The following is a 23,245-nucleotide window of genomic DNA, read 5'->3' on the forward strand; positions in this document are numbered from 1 at the left end:
GCTCAGCTGTATCAGCTGTATCAGCTGTGTGATGTAGGCCATCAGCTGATTTTCAGCCACTGTTTACATTTCGCTCTGGTGTACTAGTACGTAGATACGTCAGAGCAGTGTAGTTTACGTCCTTACGTCATTTCGTTTTAGTGTTGGTAGAAAGCGATGGCCGCGGCTTAGCTCCAACAGGACGGATTAAGAAAGCACTGTTTACACCTTCTTAAATGCAGTATTCATGCCCAATTTCAACAGAAACGTGGAAGAAGTGGATTCTTGTGCAGGATGCAATCTTAAGTGAGTATGTTTGGAGTGTTTCGCCATCGATGTGTTAAAGCTGCGGCCTCCGTTTTGGGTTCCGCCCTCTACCACAACAACAACAATAACGAGGCTGTCAGTGTCAACCGGTAGAAAACCATTTAGCTAGCTTCATAACGTTGTATAAATATGATACCAGAGATGTATAAGTTCGCAAAATTATCCCAATGTAATATGGCTAGCACAATTGTAATTAGGTGTACTTTGCGCGAGTATTTTATTTGTTTATTGCTTGCTAATGTTATGCTGTCAATAATGGGTAAACCCAGTCTCGCTTAAAAGAATATGCATTGAAGAAGTTAACGCTAGCAGGCTATTGCTAGTTTAGATAACTAACGGCAACGTTAGCTGGCCTGGCTAGCTTACCCGCTAACGTTAGTTAAATGGGTAACGCTATCTAGCTAGCTTTTAGCAATGGGAGTCGTGAGCTTTTTAGGCAGAGAATATTAACATACATCGATAAAAACGTAGCAGCTAGTCAGTTTATGTTAACTGTTAGCGTCGCCGCAGTATTCTTATTGAAATAGAATTGAAATAAGCCTTAATTTAACTGTGTAACGTTAGTAGCGTTAGAGCAGTGCATATCGTCTGATTCCTAAATAACAATTGCCCTGCATGAAAACGTAATTGATATGCACATTTGTAAAGACAGCTCTCTTGCCGTATTCTGTGTTTCATTTTATGTTTGTCGTCATGTTATAGTCAAGTTATGATACTGTCGTTTCACATCTATTAGTCTGCTGGTTTGCATTCATTCTCAGAAGTTAGCATACATCTTAAATTGCTTAAAATATTGGTTTAACACTAGAAAAGGGCCTTCGGGGAATTCACTCTAGAATTCAGCTGCTACCAGCTGACACATCAAGGCTCATTGGGGAAAGATTTCTCACGTATAGCCGCACAGCATCTGCCATCTCTGTAATTGTAAGAATGCTTTCAAATGTCATTCCTAATTTCCTATCATTCCTTTGTTTCACAGATACAATCTTACCATCGTCTAACTACTATGATCGATTAGCACACCTGCAAGATGCTACAAGTCCTACTCTGAAGCAAGCACGAATTTGATTTCTTTTTCTAGGTAAGAACTCTTTAGGAGGATGTGGTGAGCTTCATGCCATTTTCTGCATAGACAAAAAACAAATCTGTGGTAATATTGCATTAAACGTTTATTTCTGAAGAGGATTACTGAATTATATTTTAATGTGCAGTTTCCTCTTACCCACAACAATCAAAAGAGAACTTGTCAGTCTCAACTGTATTTAATTGTTGTTACAGATGTATGTTTATGGTGGAAAAGGTCATTTTTTTTCCAACTGAAATTAAGCCCTTGAATGCAGTAATGTGAGAGTCATATGACATGGCGGTTGTTTTTGCTTTTGCCACCCCTCCTTTATTATTATGATCCCTCTGTGAAACTTCAAGCAGTCAAGTGACTGTGCTCACTGGAGGAGGGAGATTTGCAGGCTGCCGGATACACCAAGCTGATTATTTCTCTGCTCACTCTTGGGCTGAGCACTCCAATCCTAACCCCTCTCCCTCATCCCCCCCTCCGCTACTCCCCCCTCCACCCTCCACTCCCTCAGAGTCAGGAAGTGTCCAGGTCTGGGCTTACCCACAGGTTAACATGATGCCGGGATTGCAGCGTGGCCCTGAGCCAGCTCTCCCAGGCTGGAAGCTTTTGTTTAAGACTCCCAGGTGAGGTCGATCTTTTGCAGACAGCTTAGTGCCAGAGATGTTATCCAGCCTGGGCTCTGCCCATGGTCCTGCATTTGATCGGGCAGCCGCTCCAAAAAGCCTGGACGACACTTTTTGTGACCTGGATTTCACCTCTCAGCCTTTCTCCCAACAAGCCCATGTTACTTTCGTGCCTTTTTGGCCTAGCTGAAGTAAAGAAAGAAACTTTTTTTTTTTCAGCACTGAATACTGCTATTAATGTCTTTGTAGTTAGTCTCTCCTTGCACTGGATATTCTCGGAGGAGAATCTGTCAGGTCCTGTGACTGAATAGGTGAGGGCTAGCCTCGGATTCCCAGGCTGCCACATCTCCACCTCTGCTCCGGCAGATTTCCTCCCTAATCCAGCTTTACGTGAGCAGGGAGGGCACACACCGGGCGAAGGTCAAAGGGCTTCCAGGGGTCGGCGGCGTCTTGACAAGTTCAAAAGATCACATCAAACATTTGGATCCTGTGTCTTACCATTACAAATTTAGATCAACATGCATATGCTGAGCATTTTCAATCATGAAATCAGATTGAGCCTATTCTGTGTAATAGAGACAGTTGCAGCACATGCAAGGAATGCTTTTAGGCTCATTCTAGCAGGACATATGGGAAATGTTTCACATGCACTTCGCCTGATAGGTCTGCTTTGAGTGCGAATGAAACTGTTAGTACAAGTTCAATGCACCATATGGATTGGTCTAGTTATAGTATGCACAGGCGTGTATGTTTGTGTGCAAGCTTGTGTATGCGTGTGCGTGTGTGTGTGTGTGTTTGTTTACTGTCCTCACTTAGCCTCTAGGGTAACATCTCATCTGGTACTGTGGGGGTATCTGAACTGTCACTCTTTCCGTAGTTTATGGCTGTCTGTGTGCTCAATTACTACAACTGATCTCAGATTATATAACAGTCTGCACTTTGCCCTTGCCAAACCCCAAACACTTTCTCTCTCTCTCTCTCTCTCTCTGGGCATGAATTTACCAGGGCTGCCAGAGAATACTCCAATGAAATACTAACAGCAACAAAAGCAAACAAACGGCAAACAAACACAAAAAGCTGGAATGTTGGATGCACATGCTCGTGACTGGAACAGCAGGCATCGTTACCATTGTTTTTGGGAGGCGTCTGTGTGTGTGTGTGTGTGTGTGTGTGTGTGTGTGTGTGTGTGTGTGTGTGTGTTAATGTTTCGGGGGGAAGGGGGGGAGGAGGGTGCGATTCCTCTGGCATAGCTGAGGTATTTTGTGATCCACTGAGATGTGACTGAGCTGATTATGGTCTGGTGTTAATGAGTTGTGTGGCATGAGGATGTGCCGCATACTGTAGAGCACTAGAGAGGAGGGACAGGAGAGAGAGGAAGCGCTGGAACAGTGCGTCTGGGGAGGCGGCGATGGGAATCGGGACTCGGGCCGTGTTCATCGGCGTTTAAAGCGCTTTGGCCAGGCGCACAGGAGCGGAAGGCTATGTTTTTTTTTATCAGTGCGAGGAGTTTGATCCTGTGACGTGACTGTGACCAGCACCAACTCAACCAGTCGAGTGAGGAAGGATGGCTGGATTCCAGTATTTCTTGTATCTTTTTTTCTGCTTTGCAGTTGCTCCTTATCAAAGCCCCAATGACAGTAGAAGCACTTGAGACACAGTGCACCTCGCTCCGGCTCTGCATTGAGATTTCTTGTGACAAGCATCTGCAGGAAACATCCTCTTTAGCGTTCACGGCACATACCCTCCGGCCACTGCAGAGAAGATCTGAGAATGCAATGCTAAGGAATGCTTTTTTGGATCAAGCTACACCTATGCAAGGTACCTCAGAGTATTTCAAGGAGCAAGATAGTTAACAAAGTTAACCGTCAAACGGTTTTGGCCTCCACATGTGGGGAGCACATGGAATTTCCATGGGTCTGTGAGATAACACATGTTTGTGTGTGATATCCAGCTCAGTCCAAGGAAGTGCTACCATAGCCGCGTTTGGACCGTGGAATACGCACACCAATATTGCTTGTTATATTTGTTGAAGTGCTATCTGACCTTTGCTGGTTTACTAGTAGTGGATGTTGTTTTGGAGTGGGCGTATAGGTATGTTTTTTATCTCTGAGATTCTTATCTTGATCTACATTTTTTTTGCTGGTTCCTCTAGCCAAGGTTAGCATGTTTTTAGTAGGGCGAGCGCACACAATGCCTTATACTTCTGCAGGAACCCTGACTTGACGGTTTCCAATCTTTTTAAAGGAGACCTTTTATTTCATTGTGCCATTCAGGGCCCTTGTCTTTCATCCCCTGGGCAGTGGTTGAGTGGAGGCTGTCCCAGGTGGCCTGGCGGGCGGAGTCCCAGCCCGGAGCTGTGTGGTCAGGCCGTGGGAGCAGGGTGACCTGGTGGCGAGCGAGCTGCTGGAACTCTGCTGGTGGTTGAGCGGTGCCATCAGCCCTCGCCAGTCGCCAGTCGTTGCCCACCCCTCCTCCAGCTACACGTCTCTTCACACTAGAGTGCCTGTTAGTTTATCAGACACTCATCTGACATTTGTGAAGGTCTTCGCTATCCAATCCTTCCTTGTATTGTAACTCAGCTGTAAGTGTTGTTTTTTTCCCCTCGCACCATGATTGCAGCATAGTAGGGGGGTGTGTGTGTTTGGGCTTGTTTGGTAGCTAAGGGCCGTAGGCCGTGGAAGTCTTTGTGTGGTATCAATCTATATGAACGCCTTTTCTTGCAACCTCCATAACCACCCTCCTCTTTATCTCTCCAAAGTATGCATTTTCTGGCAGGTATGTGTGTGTGTGTGTGTGTGTGTGTGTGTTTATCTCTCTGAGATTGAGCAAGCTGACTGAACTGAATGCCCTCTTATTGGGAGGAGGGTGGGTGTTTAACTTTAGCACTTTAGCTCGAGGCCAGAATAAGGGCCAGAGGTATGTTTGTGTGTATGTGTCTATAAATCTGTTGCTTCAGCCCTTGGCATGGAGAGACGGCCTCTCCCAGTGCGCAGGTTTGAGAAATGACTGTTTGCTTACGGTTTTACAAGTTGCACCGCACCGCACCAGCACCGCTCTCCTTGGCCATGGGCCTGGGACCAGGTACAGAAGCACGTCACTGTTGTTCACCCGCCTGGGGTAAAGCAGAGAGGATGTATGAAATGTGCTTCAAATGAATGGAGTTATTATGAAGTATGTCAAGAAAATGAAACGGTGGCACATGATGTAATGATGAGCTGTTCCTTACGGTTCTGTTCTCTCATTCTCTCTTTCTTTCTCTTTTCTCTCTCTCTCTCTGTTCCAGTTCTCCGTGTGACCCTCCTGCCTGCCGTTTTTCGGGACCCGCGTTCTCTGGCAGCGTCTCGCTCCCCTCAGCACAAAGGGCTGGTGTTCTCACGAGTGTGACCCCTTCTCTCTCCGCCGCGGGAGCCATGGTAACGCTCGCTCCCGCCGTAGCTTTACACCCTCAACTGTGTCACAGGTCGAGCTGAGCCGCCGTGTTTCCATCGGTTCCCACCACCACGACTTAAAAACCCACAGCTTAGTCCGACCTGCACATCACCTCCCGCCGAACGTCTCACACAACACATCACGACAACAAAAACACGAACAGGATGTGGTGTGTGGTGTGACATGAAAGCTCTGTGTACATGTTTACTGAAGATGATCTTGTGACGTGACGTAGTCTTGTAGCCTTGATGTGTTTACTTCAGTGGTACTCTGTGGAGGTAGCTGTGGTGAATTGAGGGATCAGAGGGGTCTGAGTGTCAGTGCAGTGGTAGCACTTGTGACGGCGCTAAACGGATGTCAGTAGGGGTTAGGACTGTTGGTTTGGTTAGTAAGGGGATGCTGGCACTGACTGGGGTCTTCCTGTTTGTCAGGATGAGGAGGACCAGCAGAGTCCAGAGGCAGGCAAAGCCAGCCTGACCCTCTCCAGGAAGAACCCTGTGCTGGAGGAAGACAACCTGCAGGTGGGAGAGACAGTCACACACACACACACACACACACACACACACACACACACACACACACACACACAGGAACATGCAAGCAAGCATAAAGCATATAAAGATGTTTGTAATTGTCAGTACCCAACTCAAAACAAAAATAAATATTTATTTGACCTGTGTCATGTACATTGACATGACATTGATGTAACATTGACGTAACATTGATGTCATTGAGGTTGTGTGTGTGTGTGTGTGTGTGCGCGTTTGTTTGTGTGCATGCAGGTTCCCTTCTCAGAGCTTCATGGCGAGTGTGTGGAGTACGTGGGCAGGGCGGAGGACGCCGTCATCGCCATGTCCAGCTACCGGCTACACATCAAGTTCAAAGAGAGCGTCATCAACGTGAGTGTGGCCCCTATGACTCCTTAGAAGGAGCCTTTTCTTTCTCCTTCTCTCTCTCTCTCTCTCTCTCTCTCTCTCACACTCTCTTTTTCACTCTTGTTTTCTCTCCTTTCTTTCTGTGACTGTGCACCACAGGAAGCGAGACCCAAACCACAGAGAGACAGAGCAGCGCTTCTAAGCGCAGCACATTCTTGCCGTAGCATAATTGCTGGCAACTGCGCGGCTGCTGACATGCAGTGTTTGCATGTTGCAGCACCATGGCATTACCCCCGTAGATATAATTTCTGAACCATAATGAATAAGGCGGCCTAAACCACCCCTGCACATGACTGGGACGCCGCGCTTATTTTTAGACCGCGCACCATACCATCATACACCTTTTTATACTCGCATGCATGGCCCTCCGCTTTGCAAAACAAATTCCTATTTTACATAGCTGACATCAGCTTACCGAATACAGAACAGTGTGGATGTCTCTCGACTGTTGCCGCATGGCTGCTGACTGTCGAGACATAACGGAGTGGACTGGCGTGAGAGGGTGTGATATAGATAGCTCCGGACGGCTCTGGTCCCGTGTCCATACGTCTTTATGTGTGCTGTCCGCGTGCGCGTGGCGTGCTGCAGGGGTGACCTCGCGGCGTTGCTTGGGGCCCGACGGAAGGCTCTGGGAATAGCCGAGTCATGCAGCGACGGCAGTCACGCCTCAGCCGCCATGAAGGGCACTGCAGTAGAAGAGGAGAGAGAGAGGGGGAGAGAGAGAGAGGGAGAGAGAGAAGAAGAGAGAGAAGGAGAGAGAGAAGGAGAGAGAGAGAGAGAGAGAGAGAGGGAGAGAGAGGGAGAGAGACAGAGAGAGGGAGAGAGAGGGAGAGGGAGCAGCCCTCAGACCAGCAGACAGGAAAGAGGTGGTCAGTCAGACTGACAGGAGTCGGGTTCACTGAGTTTGCATTGACTCTCCAGAGAGCAGCCTGGTCAACTGGCAGGCTTCGTAACGAGCAGGAGCACAGACCCAAATGTGCTGAAGATTGGCGGCTCACGTCCCAACTAGAGAGAGAGAGAGAGAGAGAGAGAGAGAGAGAGAGAGAGAGAGAGAGAGAGAGAGAGAGAGAGAGAAAAACCCAGCGGATATGTAGGTCATGATGAACACACTGATTTTTGCGAGCTTTCCACAGGAAGCAGAGCCTCACTCTTATCTTCATGGCCTGCGCGGGTACTTTATCTCCAACATGCTCATGTGCAGTCAGCACACACACAGACTGCACACACACACACACACACACACGTGTGGATTTGGTGTGTTGATCCCATGCGGTGCGTCAGACAGAGTCAACACGGCCCAGGTGTGGGAGAGTGTGCACAGGGGAGACCGTGAGGAACACAAAGCAACATGCCTGATAGTGGGTACACAGCTGAACCAGAGGGGCCAGCAATCACACACACATCACAGAGAAGAGACACACCAGCTGAACTGTGGTCACAAGAACCCACGCTAACAACTCCTATAGACACACACACACACACACACACGCACACACACACGCACACTAACACACACACAGACAGACACACACACAGACGCAGACACAGACACAGAGACACACACACTAGACTGAATGTCTGAGCGAGGAGAGTGGAGAAAACCTCAGGCTCCATCTTGCCGTCGTGCTTTTGTGCTAGCCTATTGTGCAAGCTATCTCAGCAATTCCCATGCACTCCCCCCGGGGGGACATTTGAGTGAGCATGGTTATTTTGGTCCGCTTGGAATGAATGGGAATTCAACTTGTGCGAGTTTGAGAATGTCTCAGGTTGACAGTTTGAAGAGCACTCTTTGCATCATTTGCTGCGTGACTTCCTCATCGTGTTGCTGTCAGCAGTGGTGTCGACATTGACGTATTTCATCAGCGTTTTGGATGAACCTGCTAGTAGACTCTGCAGTAATGAAGGACCCACACAAAGCAGCACTTCACCACACGCTCACAATCTGCTCTCTCTCTGTCTTCTTCTCTCTCTCTGTCTGTCTGTCTCTCTCTGTCTGTCTGCCAGTCTGTGTGTCGGGCTGGGCCAGACAGAGCTGATGGGTTAGCTTGTCTGTTGGCCTGTTGTCGGCCTTGGCTTCTCACGCAGGCCTGCCTGCCTGCCATGGTTGCGTAACTCCAAAGGGGCCGCAGCTTTGATAAAAGCACCTCTTAGAGCCACAATGGCTTCCAGCCCCCGTCTCCTTATCACTCCTCCCAGCCAAACACTTATGTGGTGCTGCTAGCAGCTGTGAGCATCGATACCATCGAAAACAATTTACGGGACTCCGGTTCGATTCCCGGTCAGCACAAGATGCAAATTGAGTTTGAGTTGCTTCGGGCCAAGGCGTCTGCCAAGTAACTCCCCGTCACCTTAACCTTCTCCTTGCCCTCTCTCTCTCTCTCTCTCTCTCTCTCTCTCTCTCTCTCTCTCTCTCTGTTCTCCGCCAACGCCAGGTTCCCCTGCAGCTGATCGAGAGCGTGGAGTGCCGGGACATGTTTCAGCTGCAGGTCATCTGCAAAGACTGCAAGGTCATCAGGTGAGCAAACACGCCAGCACTCGAACCCACAGCAAACACGCCCAACAGACCCATTACTGTTGAATTATGGGAGTCCTTAGCCAAAAGTGTATTCATTTAATGCATATCCTCTATTCTACTAGTCATGTATAATTGGAAGAAAGAGGCAAGGTAACATTGTGATGAGATTAAAATGCATAGCTGCTCTCTGGTGTTGATGTATTTCCCTGACGACAGTAGTCGTGATGTATGTGACCTTTGACCTCTGCCCCTGGGCGCAGGTGTCAGTTTGCGCAGGCGGAGCAGTGCCAGGACTGGCTGAAGCGGCTGGGGGCCGTGGCGCGGCCGCCGACCAAGCTGGAGCAGCTCTTCGCCTTCTCCTTCCACGACCACGCCGACGAGCAGCAGCAGCCCCACAACGACATCTGCAGAGCAGGTAACACACACACACACACACACATGCACACACACACTCTGTGGAGCAGCATTATCAGAACGACATCTGCAGAGCAGGTAACACATACACATACACACACACACACACACACACACACACTGTGGAGCAGCATTATCAGAACGACATCTGCAGAGCAGGACACACACACACACACACACATGCACACACATGCATACACACACACTGTGGAGCACAATGATATCTGCCAAACAGGTAACAATCCCACACACATACACACACATTAAGGGAGTTTCAGTAGAGCAGGATTTTTTCTACGCATGTATGCACACCCACGCACGCACACACACTCTGGTACAGTATGAGCACATTCTTGTATCAATGCAAGGCAATGATCTCATGCATGCACATACTGCTGCTGTTCTTCCCCAGCTATTCACATGCACGCTTGTAGCCTGAGGCTCAGACTCTCCCAATAAGCACATTCAGCTCGCATAGCGTATGTCAGGCCTGCATGCCTCTCATACCTGTTCACACGTCCCTTCCGTGGAAAGGCAATCAATAACCCACTATCGCCGCTCACATCGTTAACACATCCAGAGTGCCACTGTTTTCATTCATTCTGACACCCCCGCCTGTCGTCTCCTAGGTGACCACGTGACGTCCCGCTTCAAGAACGAGGCGGAGCGCATGGGCTTCGACATGGACAGCGCGTGGAGGATATCGGAGATCAACCGCGGCTACAGGTGACCTCGGCCTCCCCTCTGTCCACCCCATGTTGTGTCCGTGTGGATGACCGCTGCCTCTAAACGATCCTTTACAGAAGAAATCAATGAAAGAATCACTGTCAGAAAGAATAGACGAGTACAGTCATTTCCTGTGTATTAGCCGTATATGGTGTACAGTACCCTCCAGAATTATTGGCACCCTTGGTAAAAGTTGACTAAAAATAGGTATAAAAAATAATCTTTAGGTGATTTATTGTACTCCCACAATGAAAACAATGAGGAAAAATATACCCTGCAAGGCAAGCAAATTTATTCTGAGAAAAGGGAAAATCTCATAAAGAAATAAATATTTTTAACAAAAACAGCTTGCTCACAATTATTGGCACCCCTGAAACATATTATGTACAACATTTCACAGGAGCATTTTCCTATGTAAATGCAACGTTTTAAAGTAAATCGAAGTGTCTGTGAACTTTCAGAAGTAGTTCATGACGTTCTTTTTCACTATGGTATGAAAATGAAGTCACTCAGAGGCTAAATCCTCTAGTCATTTTTCAACATTGGAGAGACAAGATAATACACTAAATTGAAATAAAAAGAAATTGTGTTGACATTTGTAAGTAAGAGAATGTCTATGGAAACTATGTATTTTGGTGAAAATGCCTATATTTCCAGTTAAAATGATGACTAAAAGGTTCTAATTATCTGGAAATATGGCAAACATGCTTGGACAAAGACCCATGGCTATTTTGCTCCCACGCACAGTATGGAGGATGGTATGATAGGCAAAAAAATCCATAAGAACCACTGTTGAGAGTTACAGACAAAGCTATCATCTTGGGGTCACCAAATCCCTCCAAAAAATCTTCAAAAGTGACCTCACTGCTAATAGATTATTTAGACAGCATGTCAGGTTAAAGCCAGTAGAGTCATTTAATGAACAATGTAAATGGCAGGAGTTACTGAATGGTACCATGACATGTCTGGGAGTGTGGTCTATTGTCAGATGAAAATAAAATTATGCTCTTTTGCTAAAAACACTTAAGGTGTCTTTGGCGTACATAGAAGAATGACTATACTAAAAAGAACCCCATGCCTAATCAGAATTATGGTGGAGGGGCTGTGCTATTGTGGGGCTGTTTTAATTCCCAAAGGCCTTGGGAACCTAATTAAGGTGCATGGTATCATGAACACCAAGAAAAACCTGAACATTTTCAAAGGAAATCAAACAATCTCTGCCAAGGCCCTAAAAGTTGGTAATGATTGGATCATTCATCAGGTCAATGAACCAAAACAAATGCACAGATCAAAACAAATATGGTTTACTGAACACAAAATCAAGCTTCAGACATTGCCATAGCAGTCCCCTGATCTAAACTCCATAGAAAAACAGTGGGATGAGTCAACGAGAAGAAAGTGTGGACCTAGCAATCTGGACGATCTGGGGAGGTTTTGTAAAGATGAATGGTCTTAAATCCCTTACTTTGTATTCTCAATCTTTATGGGGTGTCAGAGAAGAATATTACATGCTGTTTTATTGACAAAGGGAGGTTTAAGAAGGTATTACAAGTAGGGGTGCCAATAATTGTGAGTGACGTGTTTTTGTTAAAAACATTTATTTCTTTATGAGATTTTCCTTTTTCTCAGAATAAATTTGCTTCCCTTGCAGGGTGTATTTTTCCTCATTGTTTTCATTGTGGGAGTACAATAAATCACCTAAAGATTATTTTTTAGACCTATTTTTAGTCAACTTTTACCAAGGGTGCCAATAATTCTGGAGGGTACTGTATATATATGATATATAAGCCGCAGGTCCTTATTAATACTATATTAACTGCCCAAGTGTATTAACCTCATGGCTGAAGAAATTTTGCAAAATCAATGTATAAGCTGCGGCTAATAGTTGGGAAATTACGGTACTCTTTCTGACACGAATCACTCAAGATGAGCACTCAACCGCTCTTTTGAGAGACAGAACATCTCTGCTCTCGTCTTGAGCATTCAGAGAACAGCCTCTTTGTCTTCACAGATAACTGTAACCGCCACAGAATATTAGTTAAGCTTGTTGTTGCCCAAACGAATGGAAGGATACACAGTACACACAAACATCACTTTCATAAATCATTTTATGATCTTTAAGTGTGTGGAAATTGTTCAAATTATTTATTGGGAAAAGCTGTCACAGGCACGATATGTTTGATGGTTCAGCTACGATCGTCAGTGAGATTTGCCACTCACAAACAATTAGTCTTCTATGGAGTGGAGTGTGTGTGTGTGTGTGTGTGTGTCCCCACACTGTCGCCAAACAAACACGGCAGTGTCTCCGATGACAGGCCGCGGTCTCTGGAGGTCTGAGGTCTGAGCAGCTCTCTGTCTTGAGTGTGAGGAGTTCATAAGGCAAGCCGTGGTGTGTGACTCTCTTGCCCTGCTGTGCTCTGGTGTGGTGTGTGTCTGTGTCTGTGTGTGTGTGTGTGTGTGGGTGTGTCTGGTTCCAGGCTCTGCTCCAGCTACCCGGAGCTTCTGCTGGTGCCGGCGTGGGTCACCGACAAGGAGCTGGAGAACGTGGCCGCCTTCCGCTCCTGGAAGAGGTTCCCCGTGGTGGTGTACAGGTGCGTGTCCGTGCGCCTGTTTGGAGTTCTGCGCTAGCTAGCGTATCAAAACTAGCGTGGGCGTGTTTGTGCAAGGTGTCAGCAGCAGATGCAAATGCTAGGTGTATTTTGTTTGACAATGCGAGCCTTGTTGATGAAAAGAAATGCTGGAAGACAAATGTGGATGTGTATGTTTATTTGTGGACTGGCGTGACATTTCCTCTCCCCACCGCCACAGGCACCAGAGCACGGGCGCGGTGATTGGCCGCTGCGGGCAGCCCGAGGTCAGCTGGTGGGGCTGGCGGAGTGCCGAGGATGAGCAACTGGTGCAGGCCATCGCCAAGGCCTGCACCTCCAACGGCAACGCCATCGTGCCGCTTAGCAACGGCTCCTGTGGTCACGCGCACAGCAACGGCACTAACGGGAACGCAGGTCAGCACCAGCACAACAATACATACTCTCCTCGTGTGTGCATCATGTTAGTTAGAAAAGAGGAGTTTAGTGTTTTCGTAATATATATACTCTTTTGATCCCTTGAGGGAAATTCGGTCTAATATTAAGGTACCATGCAATGAAAGTTAATGGTTACCAATCGTATGTATTCATATTCATATATTTCATTTGTGGCTTATTCATGTGTGGAAAATTAAGTTATTGAATTTGTCCGTCACAGATCCTGTTGCCAACGGTGATGTGGAGGCGGAGCCAACAGCTACACCGCCAGAGAAGCTGCTGATATTGGATGCCAGGTCATACGCTGCTGCAGTAGCCAATCGGGCGAAAGGGGGCGGCTGCGAATGTCCAGGTAAAGGACACTCCAGATGGTCAGGACTTGGAGTTAGCATCATGGTTGGCTGCCATATTACTGGTGCAAACGAGAGCTCAGTCCACACCACAGTTCTTTGAGGATTGGCTCAGATTAAGACCAACAATTTGTGTAATTGTGTGTACCTGTGATGGAGTGTGTGTGTGTGTGTGTGTGTAATGCTGTGTCTTATGTGTTGCCGTAGAGTACTACCCCAACTGTGAGGTGGTGTTCATGAGCATGGCCAACATCCACTCCATCAGGAAGAGCTTCCAGTGCCTGCGTTCGCTCTGTGCCCAGGTGCCCGACCCGGCCAAGTAAGTGACCCACCCGCATCTCTGGGCCCTTGGCATCATCACCTCACTTCCTCACAAGGCCATGAACAAGCCTTTAGAAACACACTTCCTTTTTAAAGACAGCTACCACCTTTGATTCTCTTAATGTGAAAACAGTCTCCTCATTCTCACTGACATCACATTTCCCTCATTCTTTCACCCTCTCCTTCTCTCTCTCTATCCCTCTCTCCTCTCTCTTTCCTCTCTCCCTCCCCCTCTCCTTCTCTCTCTCTCTTTCTCCTTCTCTCTACCTCTCCTCTCTCTCTCTGTCTCCCTCCTTCTCTCTCTCTCCTTCTCTCCCCCTCTCCTCTCTCTCTCCCCCTCTCCCCCTCTCCCCCTCTCCTCTCTCTCCCCCTCTGCTGCAGCTGGCTGTCTGCTCTGGAGAGCACTAAGTGGCTGCAGCACCTGTCTCTGCTGCTGAAGGCGGCACTGCTGGTGGTCAACGCGGTGGACCGCGACCGCCGGCCCGTGCTGGTGCACTGCTCGGACGGCTGGGACCGCACGCCCCAGATCGTGGCGCTCTCCAAACTCCTGCTGGACCCCTTCTACCGCACCATAGAGGTCAGTCCGCCCAGACTCACACTGCCCAGCTCTGTTGACCACGCCATAAACATGAGGCCATAGAACAACAGCATATTTAACCTGTTGAGGATAATGGGCGCAAATGTGTCATTTAGAATATTCGGTGAACGGAGAGTTCCGCGTTATGATGAGACTATTACCCTCCGAGATTTTCCCCACAGACTGTATACAGAACACTGAAACTATAGATTGTTTGCGTTGAATTCTAGAAGGAACTAGGAAAATAATTCCCAACAGGTTAATGGACTCCGTGTGGACAGAGCATTCAATGCTATGCGACACTCGGACGCTTGCATGCAGTTAAGACGTTGGACGCACTGGTCACTGACATGTTAGACTCTAAGTGACCAGTGAGAGTGCTTGGTAGGCTGCCATTAATATGTTGGGCCCTGTAGTGGACTGGCCAAACCAGACTGGAGATCAGGCTGCAATTGAGTGCAGTTGGTAAACGCGCGTCTCTGAACCTGACCAGAGGCACTACATTAGTACTCTACACCCACACAAGTCGTTTAATACCTGGTGTGTGTGTGATATGCAAACAATGCCGAGGACAAAGACACATTGACAGGAGGTGGGAGAGGTGTCTGGTACCTGGTCACACCTCACCACCTCACCTGCAAAATTTCCTTAGAAGTGTGTGTGTGTGTGTGTGTGTGTGTGTGGTTGGAAAGTCATGTGACTTACATGCAATGTTTGCCTGTCAGACTTCAGTAACAGGGTTAAGGATTTGTCTGAACAGGTTTGCGGATAAAGCATGAAAAGGAAAGTAAAGAAAAGAAATGCACAGAACATTCTGACTGCGATTAGCCACATACCAAATGTGTCAGTCATGAGACTTATTGTTTTTATTGCACACATGCTGCTGTTTTTGCTGTTGGTTTAACAAGGTTGTGTGGTTGTGTGTCCGTGTTAGGTAGTCAGCAGTTTTAGACTAAAACGCTTTATGCAGCTTTGACAGTTTCCATTCTGTCAATAACAAAAATAAACAGTTAGGGTAACATCATAAAAAAGAACAAATGCATACAAACCACATCGCTCTGACAGGCTGCATCACTGAATTAAACTCCACGTTTTGGCCCCTCTTGTCGGCAGGGCTTCCAGGTGCTGGTGGAGGCCGAGTGGCTGGACTTCGGCCACAAGTTCGCCGACCGTTGCGGTCACGGCGAGAAGGCGGACGACCTGAACGAGCGCTGCCCCGTCTTCCTGCAGTGGCTGGACTGCGTGCACCAGCTGCAGAGGCAGTTCCCCTGCTCCTTCCAGTTCAACGAGGCCTTCCTGGTGAGCCCACAGCACCCCCTGCAGGACTGGAGGCTACTCTAGCCTAAAATGTTAAATATTTTAATTGAATTTTAAATAGAACCTAACAGGAAAAAATACATGTAAAAAGATAATGCACGCAAAAAGTCAAGACAAAAGGAGAGCATTGTGATGAAACTGAATGTAGAAAAATAATCATTACGTTTCGATTATGTTATTTTCATAATTGTTGGAAGCCATAATCATGATTAATCGATTAATTGCACAGCCCTACTAGGAGTATTAGAAGCACTGCACAGAATGAAAGGGATGTCTAGAGAGACATCTTAGTGTGAGAGAGAGGGGAGAGTAAGTGCACTTGTTCTGTGTGGTTGCTGAAAGCATAGCGGTGCTATTTTGAAAAGCCTAAATGTGTCGGTAATGAATTGCATGTTTTCAACTGAGCGTTTCATTTTGGAGGCGACAGATAATTGTTCTCTTTTCATGTGTCTGAAAAGAACAAACATGTCATGAGTGATTGTCTTATCAAGTCTGTTTTGATCCTTTTGTACTTGTACTTTCACTTTATTATCTCTCTGACTGTCTTCGTCTGCCTCTCTGAAAGTGAAAGGCCTCTCCCCTTATCAGTGTGAAATTTAGTCTCAGCTTGAAGTCTGCGTGTCGAAGAACTTGACATCCACATTGCTTTCTTCTGATCTGAAGGGGGAAGGGGGAAGGAGTTATTTTAAGGCCTGTTGGAGCTTGTGAAGATGTCACTGCGGTTTTGTCTTGAAACAAAAGTGTGTGTGCTGAAATATGTATGTGTGTGTGTGTGTGTGTGTGTGTGTGTGTGTGTGTGTGTGTGTTACCAGGTGAAGTTGGTGCAGCACACATACTCGTGTCTGTTCGGGACCTTCCTGTGTAACAGTAGGAAGGAGCGGGAGGAGAGCAATGTGCAGCAGAACACCTGCTCGGTGTGGTCACTGATGCGTCCAGCACACAGGGCCTTCCGGAACATTCTCTACTCGCCACACTCCGAGACGGTGAGCGCAGCCTCTCCACACACCCATTCACACCCAGCCTCACGAGCCACACACCACAAGTCACAAGTCACATACACTTATTTAAACAGATCTAAATGAAACTAGTGGACATTTAAACAGAAAAACTGAAAGACAATTGCTGCATAAAAATATATACTTCTGGTTGCATAAAAATATATACTTCTGGTTGCATACTGTATATATACTTCTGGTTGTATAAAAATATATACTTCTTTCTGTTCTTGGTACCGGTTTACGAGGAACGAGAGTCATTAACTAACTGATGATTTGTTTTAAGTGCTGTTATTGAGACTATGCCCCCCCCCCCCCCCCCGTTTATAAAATAATTTTATCCACATTACCTCGTTTTGGGGAAGAAAAACCTTCCACACATAACCGAACATCTGCGGTTTTAAGGCACTCAGATCCATGCTTCTGCAGTGAACAGAGGTCGCACGTTTGACGTCAGAGCAGATTTGTTGTGGTTTTGGCGCAGATTCTGACGTTCCGGACCGCAGATCTCTGGTTATCTCTTGCTACACGTCAATTTATAAACGGAGAATTCGCAGATCTCCACTTTGCCCGGAGTTTTTTTAAACATTCGGTTATATGCGTTGTCATGTGGATGACAGGTCCAAACGTAGACAAATACCTTCGGTTAAGCAGATACCCGGCTACGTGTGTACGGGGCCTGAATCATTCTCAATTGTTTATGTGTATGTGTATGTGTGTGTGTGTGTGTGTGTGTGTGTGTGTTTGCGCGTGTGTGTGTATGTGCAGGTGCTGCATCCAGTGTGCCACGTGCGTAACCTGATGGTGTGGAGCGCCGTGTACCTGCCGGGCTCGTCCCCCTCCACCCCCTGTGAGGAGTCCTGCGCCCCGTACCCCGCACACAAGGCCTCCTCCGAGGACACGCCCAACGGCAGGTGAGACCACACCCCCTCTACAGGACATCCACTGGGGAGGAACGCTTTAGGTGCTGTGTCCACCAATCACCTTTTTTACGCCGAGAGCGCCCTCAACCTCCTTTTCTTGGCGCTTCAATATAGACTTTATATTGAAAATGGTCGCCGTCGCGCAAAAGACACGATTGGTGGACACACAGGCCCTTATGGTTTTGGGATGGATGAGAGAGGGTCATCTACACACTGTCAATGGGGAATATATAGACCAGATCTGTTTGGTGTTGATTCAGAACCAGTTTTTGGTACCGGACGGTTTACGGGGAACCAGAGTCATTTGATGACTGATGATTTGTTTTAAGTGCGGTTATTGAATCACTCATACATCACACATTTGTTTTCCCCTTTGTGTGTGTGTGTGCGTGTGTGTGTGTAGGCTTCCCAAGACGCGTTCTGTTGATGACCTGCCGTTGGCCTGCGAGGGAGGACCTCCCCCGAGTCGTCGCTGCAGCGACCCCAACCTCCGCGCCCTGGAAGTCGCCATGGCAACGTCGCCGGACGGTAACGAGAGCCCCAGCGGCCCGGACGACGAGGTCAGCCCGAGCCCAGAGGGGCCGGACTCGGAGACGGTGCCGATGGAGGAGGAGCGGCCCGATGGGGAGGAGCCGAGCGACCGGGCGAACGAGGAGACCGAGGAGCCAATCAGAAACGGGAGCTCGGAGGAGGCGGGTCTGTCGGTGGCGGAAGGCGTGGCCCCGGCCCAGATGGAGCACATCCTGCAGGAGGCGCGCGAGGAGGTCCACGGAGCAGCGTCCAGCGGCCCGGCCTCCGACGAGGACGTCAGCGAGGACTTCACCCCGTCCACCCTGTCCACCCACACGCCCTCGCCCTCCGAGGCGTCCGCGCCAGTGCCTGTGCCCGACCATCAGGACCCCGTGGCCCGGCTGTGCGAGGAGATGGTGGAGCAGGCGCTCGAGTGCGCCGTCTGCGAGCCTTCGCCGCGCGTCACTCACGTGACCAACGGCCACTGCAACGGTCAGGCCGAGGAGCCGCTCACTCCCCCTCCGGGCGACGCCGAGGACGACAGCGGCGAACTCTCTTCCTCCGCCAGGCCCGACGCGCCGCACAGCCCCCCGGAGACGACCGCTCCAGACGCCCCCGCGCCCCTACACACTCCTGCCCCCCGAGAGGAGCCCCAGACTCAGCCTGCGCCGCCAGAGCCCCCCCGGACTCTCAACGGCCTCCACCTGCCTTCCCACGGTGCCTTAGAGCCCCCACTCCTCTCCCCCTCCTCTCCCTCCTCCTCCTCTTCATCCCCCTCTCCCGCCACCACCACCGCCGCCGTGTGCAACGGGGAGACTCACCCCGCGCTCAACGGCTCCCGTCGGCCCCTCAGTCGCCAGGCGTCGGCCACGTCTCCGTGCGGCGCTCTCGGTCTGGCTCTCCCGCGCAGGGCGTCGGGGTTGGCGGCCCGGGCGCGCGGTGGGGAGGCGTTAGCGGCTCCCCCTGCTGGCCACCTGGAGGAGGACGGGCTGAGCGTGCACAGCGACGCCGTGCAGGTGCGCCTGCAGCAGATGGAGGCGGGGCACCAGCTGCAGGTGGAGAACCTCAAGTGGCAGGTGCAGCAGCTGTGGAGCCGGCTGCGCGTCAACGGTGAACTGCCCAGCGAGCTGGTGAGGCCCACACACACACACACACACACACACACACACACACACACACACACACACACACACCTACACACACACACATTGGAACATGCAGATTTCATTATAAGGCTTAAGAAAATGAAAGAAATTAATTAACACACATTTGCGGCACAGGTAGAAAACTTTCTCACACATTGTTATGGAGCAAACACCAGATGAAACACTATTCAGTGATACCTGGGTAGCTCACCAACGTTAGAAACTCCATGCGTGTAGTGTGTAGTGATTTGATTCGTCTCCTCCTCTCCTCCTGTCAGGCGTCTCTCCCGGACGGTGAGAATAACCTGGAGCCCGTGTGTCTGTCGCGCTGCAGCTCCGAGTTCTTCTCCGAGGGCAGTTGGGAGCAGGTGGAGCAGCGGGAACCAGAGGTGAGCGCACCGCACCGTGTGTGTGTGTGTGTGTGTGTGTGTATTTGTTTGTCTAGAGTTTGCGTGTCTATTTGGAAAAGGATCTTCTGAAAAGGATCTTCCTTCATTTCTCCTGATCTTCAAATGAAGTCCGCTGTTGTTGTCTTGTCGGTATGCATTTGTTATTGAAGTCTCTCTGTTTGTTTGGTCTTTGAAGATGACCCGGTGGTATCCAGATCACTTAGCAACACACTGCTATGGATGCGAGACCAAGTTCTGGCTGGCAGCGAGGAAACACCACTGCAGGTGAAGGCACACACACACACACACACACACTCACTTATCATACTCATATATTTCTTCTAAGCTTTCTCCCGGAAGAGCCTTTGGGAAAATGACTACTGCATGCCTACATGTATATGGTCCTACAAAGGAACATACAGTAACTTGTCATCAGTAAATGAATACATCACAATATAAACCTTAAAACGCTGCAATAGAACCCCATTGTCTTGAGTAGTGTGATAATCACATGTCCCTTGTTTCTGCCCATCCCTGAGTTTGGTCTTTTGTGTTTGTTTATTGTTTTCATTTCTGTGCAACATTCCTCTGTATTGTTCTGTGATTTGACACTCCTACTGTAATTCAGTTCAGCTACTAGTTCACTCTTTGGAACAGGATCAACTGTCACTCCCCATTTGCAATCAGACGGCTCACTCCCAAACCTGGATGGCTCTCAGATTCTAAAACTTACCACCACCATAGCCATCGGTGATTTGTGTTAGTTCCGAGTGGTTGCTCTTGAATCAGGAGCCATTCGGTTGTGTCAGGTTAAGAGATGAGAATTTAAGTAACAGGGAAATGGCTATATTTCTGCTGAGCTGAAGCATGGATGCACAAAGGAGAGGAGAGAATACAAATTAGAGAAGGCATTGTTGGTTTTGGCAGGAACTGGCATCAAGAATACAACTGGCGTGTAGTCCTTGGTGCGGGCCCAGGGTGGAGTGGAGCAAACAAAGAGGAGTAGTGTTTATTAATTGGCTTGGAAGGGCAGCTCATGTCATTTGATATTTGAAGGGCTTGTGCGTTGTTGGACAGGACGGGTCAGAGTCAGAGGTGGAGAGGTGTGTGGGTGTTCTGAGTAGGACTCTGAGATGAATGAGAGTGAATGAGGAGAGATTGAGCGTCTTTGTGTGGTACAGACAAGCTAGTCATGTGCGGGACATGGGTGCTGTGGCCAGTCTGTGAGCTGGAGTTGGATGGCCACACAGGGCAGCAGAGGTGGAAAACTGCGGCTTCAAAGTCCAATCATGTATTGGTTCTACCTGTGCACTTAACACAGGTGATCTCATCAATTAGCTGCTCTACCTGGCTGAAGAGGAGTGCAAATTAGAATCAGCTGGTTTAAGTGAATGGTTGGCACAGATGTGTGGTTGGACTTGAACTTTCCGAAGCTGGACTTTTCCGCCTCTGCAGGGCCGTGTGCTTTTCTTTCGATCTCATCCCTCTTTTCTGACTCTTCCTCTCTCCTGTCTTTCCCTCTCTCCTCTGCAGTGCCAGAGAGCCTGTTGAAGAAGCCTGGTGAGAGATCCCGGCCCCCTCCTCCTCTCTCCCTTCCTCTGTCCCCTCCATGCATTCTCTCCATCTTTCAGTCATCCCTTCATCCCTAAACCTATTCACCCCCCCTCCTCTTCTCTGCTTGTTCTTGTTTCTGTTAGTCTGTTGCATTAACACGCTTGCTTTAATCAACACGCCCGGCTAATACAGTAATCCCCCCTCATTATCCCATCCTGGCTCTGGTGGATTTGTTGCCCCCCCCCCCACCCTCACTACCTCCTTCCTGGTTTCCATAAATATGCCCAGTCACGACGACAATCCTGCCAGTACGGTTTTAAGATGTCGATCTCTTGTTGAAATAAGTGGCGCAGGCTCAGGATTCGCTTGCAAAAAAAACGGAAAAAAAAAAGAATAGGCAGGAGGGTGAAGAACGAGTGCTGGTTCTCACGGTCTGCGAGAAAGAGAGAAAGAACGAGGGAGAGAAAAGATAGAAAGCAGAGTACTGGGCTCTTAGCCTGGCAAGAGAGCGGCCAAGCCATTAGGCAAGCTGCACCCACCGAAACGTGAGCTAGGGTTCTCACGCTTTTAGGAGTTTGGCAACGCCGCATTGAGTAGCCGTTTGCACACCTTGATGCTTGCTTTGCTGTGCAACAGTAACTGCTCCCTTGGTAGTGTGGAAGTTTGACCATTTGCTGAATGCATCAGTTTTGCTTTTCTTCCACATCCCATGCTGTGACTTGTGGCTGATTAGACGGTCAGATGTGGTCATCAGCCTTGAGTGACACATTATGGGCTGTTGAAGTGAATATGGTTGTAAAAGTGTATGGGTGCCTCTCATTCAGCGTTTATACATCCTCCCTACTGTACCTCCTCGGGCATCGATCCTCACTGATCTACATAAAGAAAGATAGAAGAAGGGATAGATTATCCCAATGTTGCCGCCCGATCATTCTTTATGTACATCAGTGAGGATCGAGGCCCGAGGAGCGAGGGAGGACATATAAAAGCCGAATGAGAGGCACCTTATGAGTGTAATTCCCACTGACCTTGCTGTTCTCCCTCGCACAGGAACTGTGGGAACGTGTTCTGCGCTAGCTGCTGTGACCAGAAGGTGGCGGTGCCCAACCAGCAGCTGTTTGAGCCCAACCGCGTGTGCAAGGCCTGCTACGGACACCTGCGCCTGACTTCAGTGCCCCCCGCCGACCTGGAGCTGGAGAAGCCAATCACAGCCAGCTCCAACTGAGGCGCCCCCCCCACCCAGACCGAATCAGCCAATCACAGATAGAGTTAACTCCGACTAAAACCTTCACCAGAGCTTGGCCAATCATGGCCTGCTCCAACAACAGAATTCAGCCAATGAAAGACCGTTTTGACTAACCCACCCACCCACCAACTTGGCTTATACCCCCCTCAGTGGTCAGTCTTCACCCCCTGGACAGATAACAGACTGCCAGTCCCCCCCCCCACCCCCTCCCCGTGCACACATATAATTAACAATTGAGCCGCCTGGGTGTGCAAGAGAATGTTTGCACACACACAGAGGAGTATGTTAATGCGAGTGTGTGAATGAAATTTATGTATATAATGCCATGTGTACAGCTATTTGAGAGCGAGACAGAGTGACAGGTGTGTGTGTGTGTGTGTGTGTGTGTGAGTGTGTATATGTGTGAGTGAGTGAGTATGAGTGTATGAGACCAGGATGGACTTGCTCTGCTGTGTGCCTGGACGTCTTGTTACTGGACAGTCAGAACGGAGTGTTCCCATGGCACCCGGCCCCCAGGCGGTTTTAGACTGGGCGACAAGATGAGATGATGATGATGGCGGGTCTTGTCGTGTCGGACTCCTGCTCATGTATCCCATGCTGCTTTGCTCCCCTTCCTCCAGGCCGTGCGGAGAGCCTGTGGGGGGGCTCCCCCATCTAAGGGGGGGCCTCAGAGTGCTGAGAGACTGTTTGCCTGCAGAGGACGTGGTGCTCCCAAAGTGTGTGAATGAATTAAAGCACAACACACTGCCCACCTAAACTCAAGTCTCTAATCTGTGTGTGTGTGTGTATGGTAATGGGTATTCCACCAGATAGTGGAAAAGGGTTTATGAAGGTGTGATCTTTTCTCCCGTATGGGAAAGGAGGTGCTATTC

The 23,245-nt window shown here is 48.9% G+C and overlaps 1 protein-coding gene across 3 annotated transcripts; it reads left to right on the plus strand.

Moving 5' to 3' along the window:
* Positions 1-143: 143 nt before the first annotated feature.
* Positions 144-23,130, plus strand: LOC134100331 (myotubularin-related protein 3). Of its 3 annotated transcripts, XM_062553461.1 has the most exons (21): positions 144-285; positions 1,286-1,387; positions 5,288-5,417; positions 5,865-5,954; positions 6,216-6,332; positions 8,801-8,883; positions 9,144-9,298; positions 9,927-10,023; positions 12,501-12,614; positions 12,832-13,025; positions 13,267-13,398; positions 13,604-13,715; positions 14,099-14,294; positions 15,408-15,593; positions 16,424-16,594; positions 17,375-17,520; positions 17,933-19,169; positions 19,463-19,573; positions 19,770-19,858; positions 21,107-21,133; positions 22,178-23,130. In XM_062553461.1, the coding sequence occupies exons 3-21, from the start codon at positions 5,415-5,417 to the stop codon at positions 22,350-22,352; spliced, it is 3,435 nt and encodes a 1,144-aa protein (XP_062409445.1). In that variant the 5' UTR covers positions 144-285; positions 1,286-1,387; positions 5,288-5,414; the 3' UTR covers positions 22,353-23,130. The 3 variants fall into 3 exon arrangements, with proteins under 3 accessions (XP_062409445.1, XP_062409448.1, XP_062409447.1); XM_062553464.1 differs by lacking the exon at positions 21,107-21,133; XM_062553463.1 differs by lacking the exons at positions 144-285; positions 1,286-1,387 and adding an exon at positions 3,578-3,822.
* The last annotated feature ends 115 nt before the right edge of the window (positions 23,131-23,245 follow it).

The sequence above is a fragment of the Sardina pilchardus genome, chromosome 14 (genome assembly GCF_963854185.1).
Source record: "Sardina pilchardus chromosome 14, fSarPil1.1, whole genome shotgun sequence".
NCBI lineage: Eukaryota > Metazoa > Chordata > Actinopteri > Clupeiformes > Clupeidae > Sardina > Sardina pilchardus.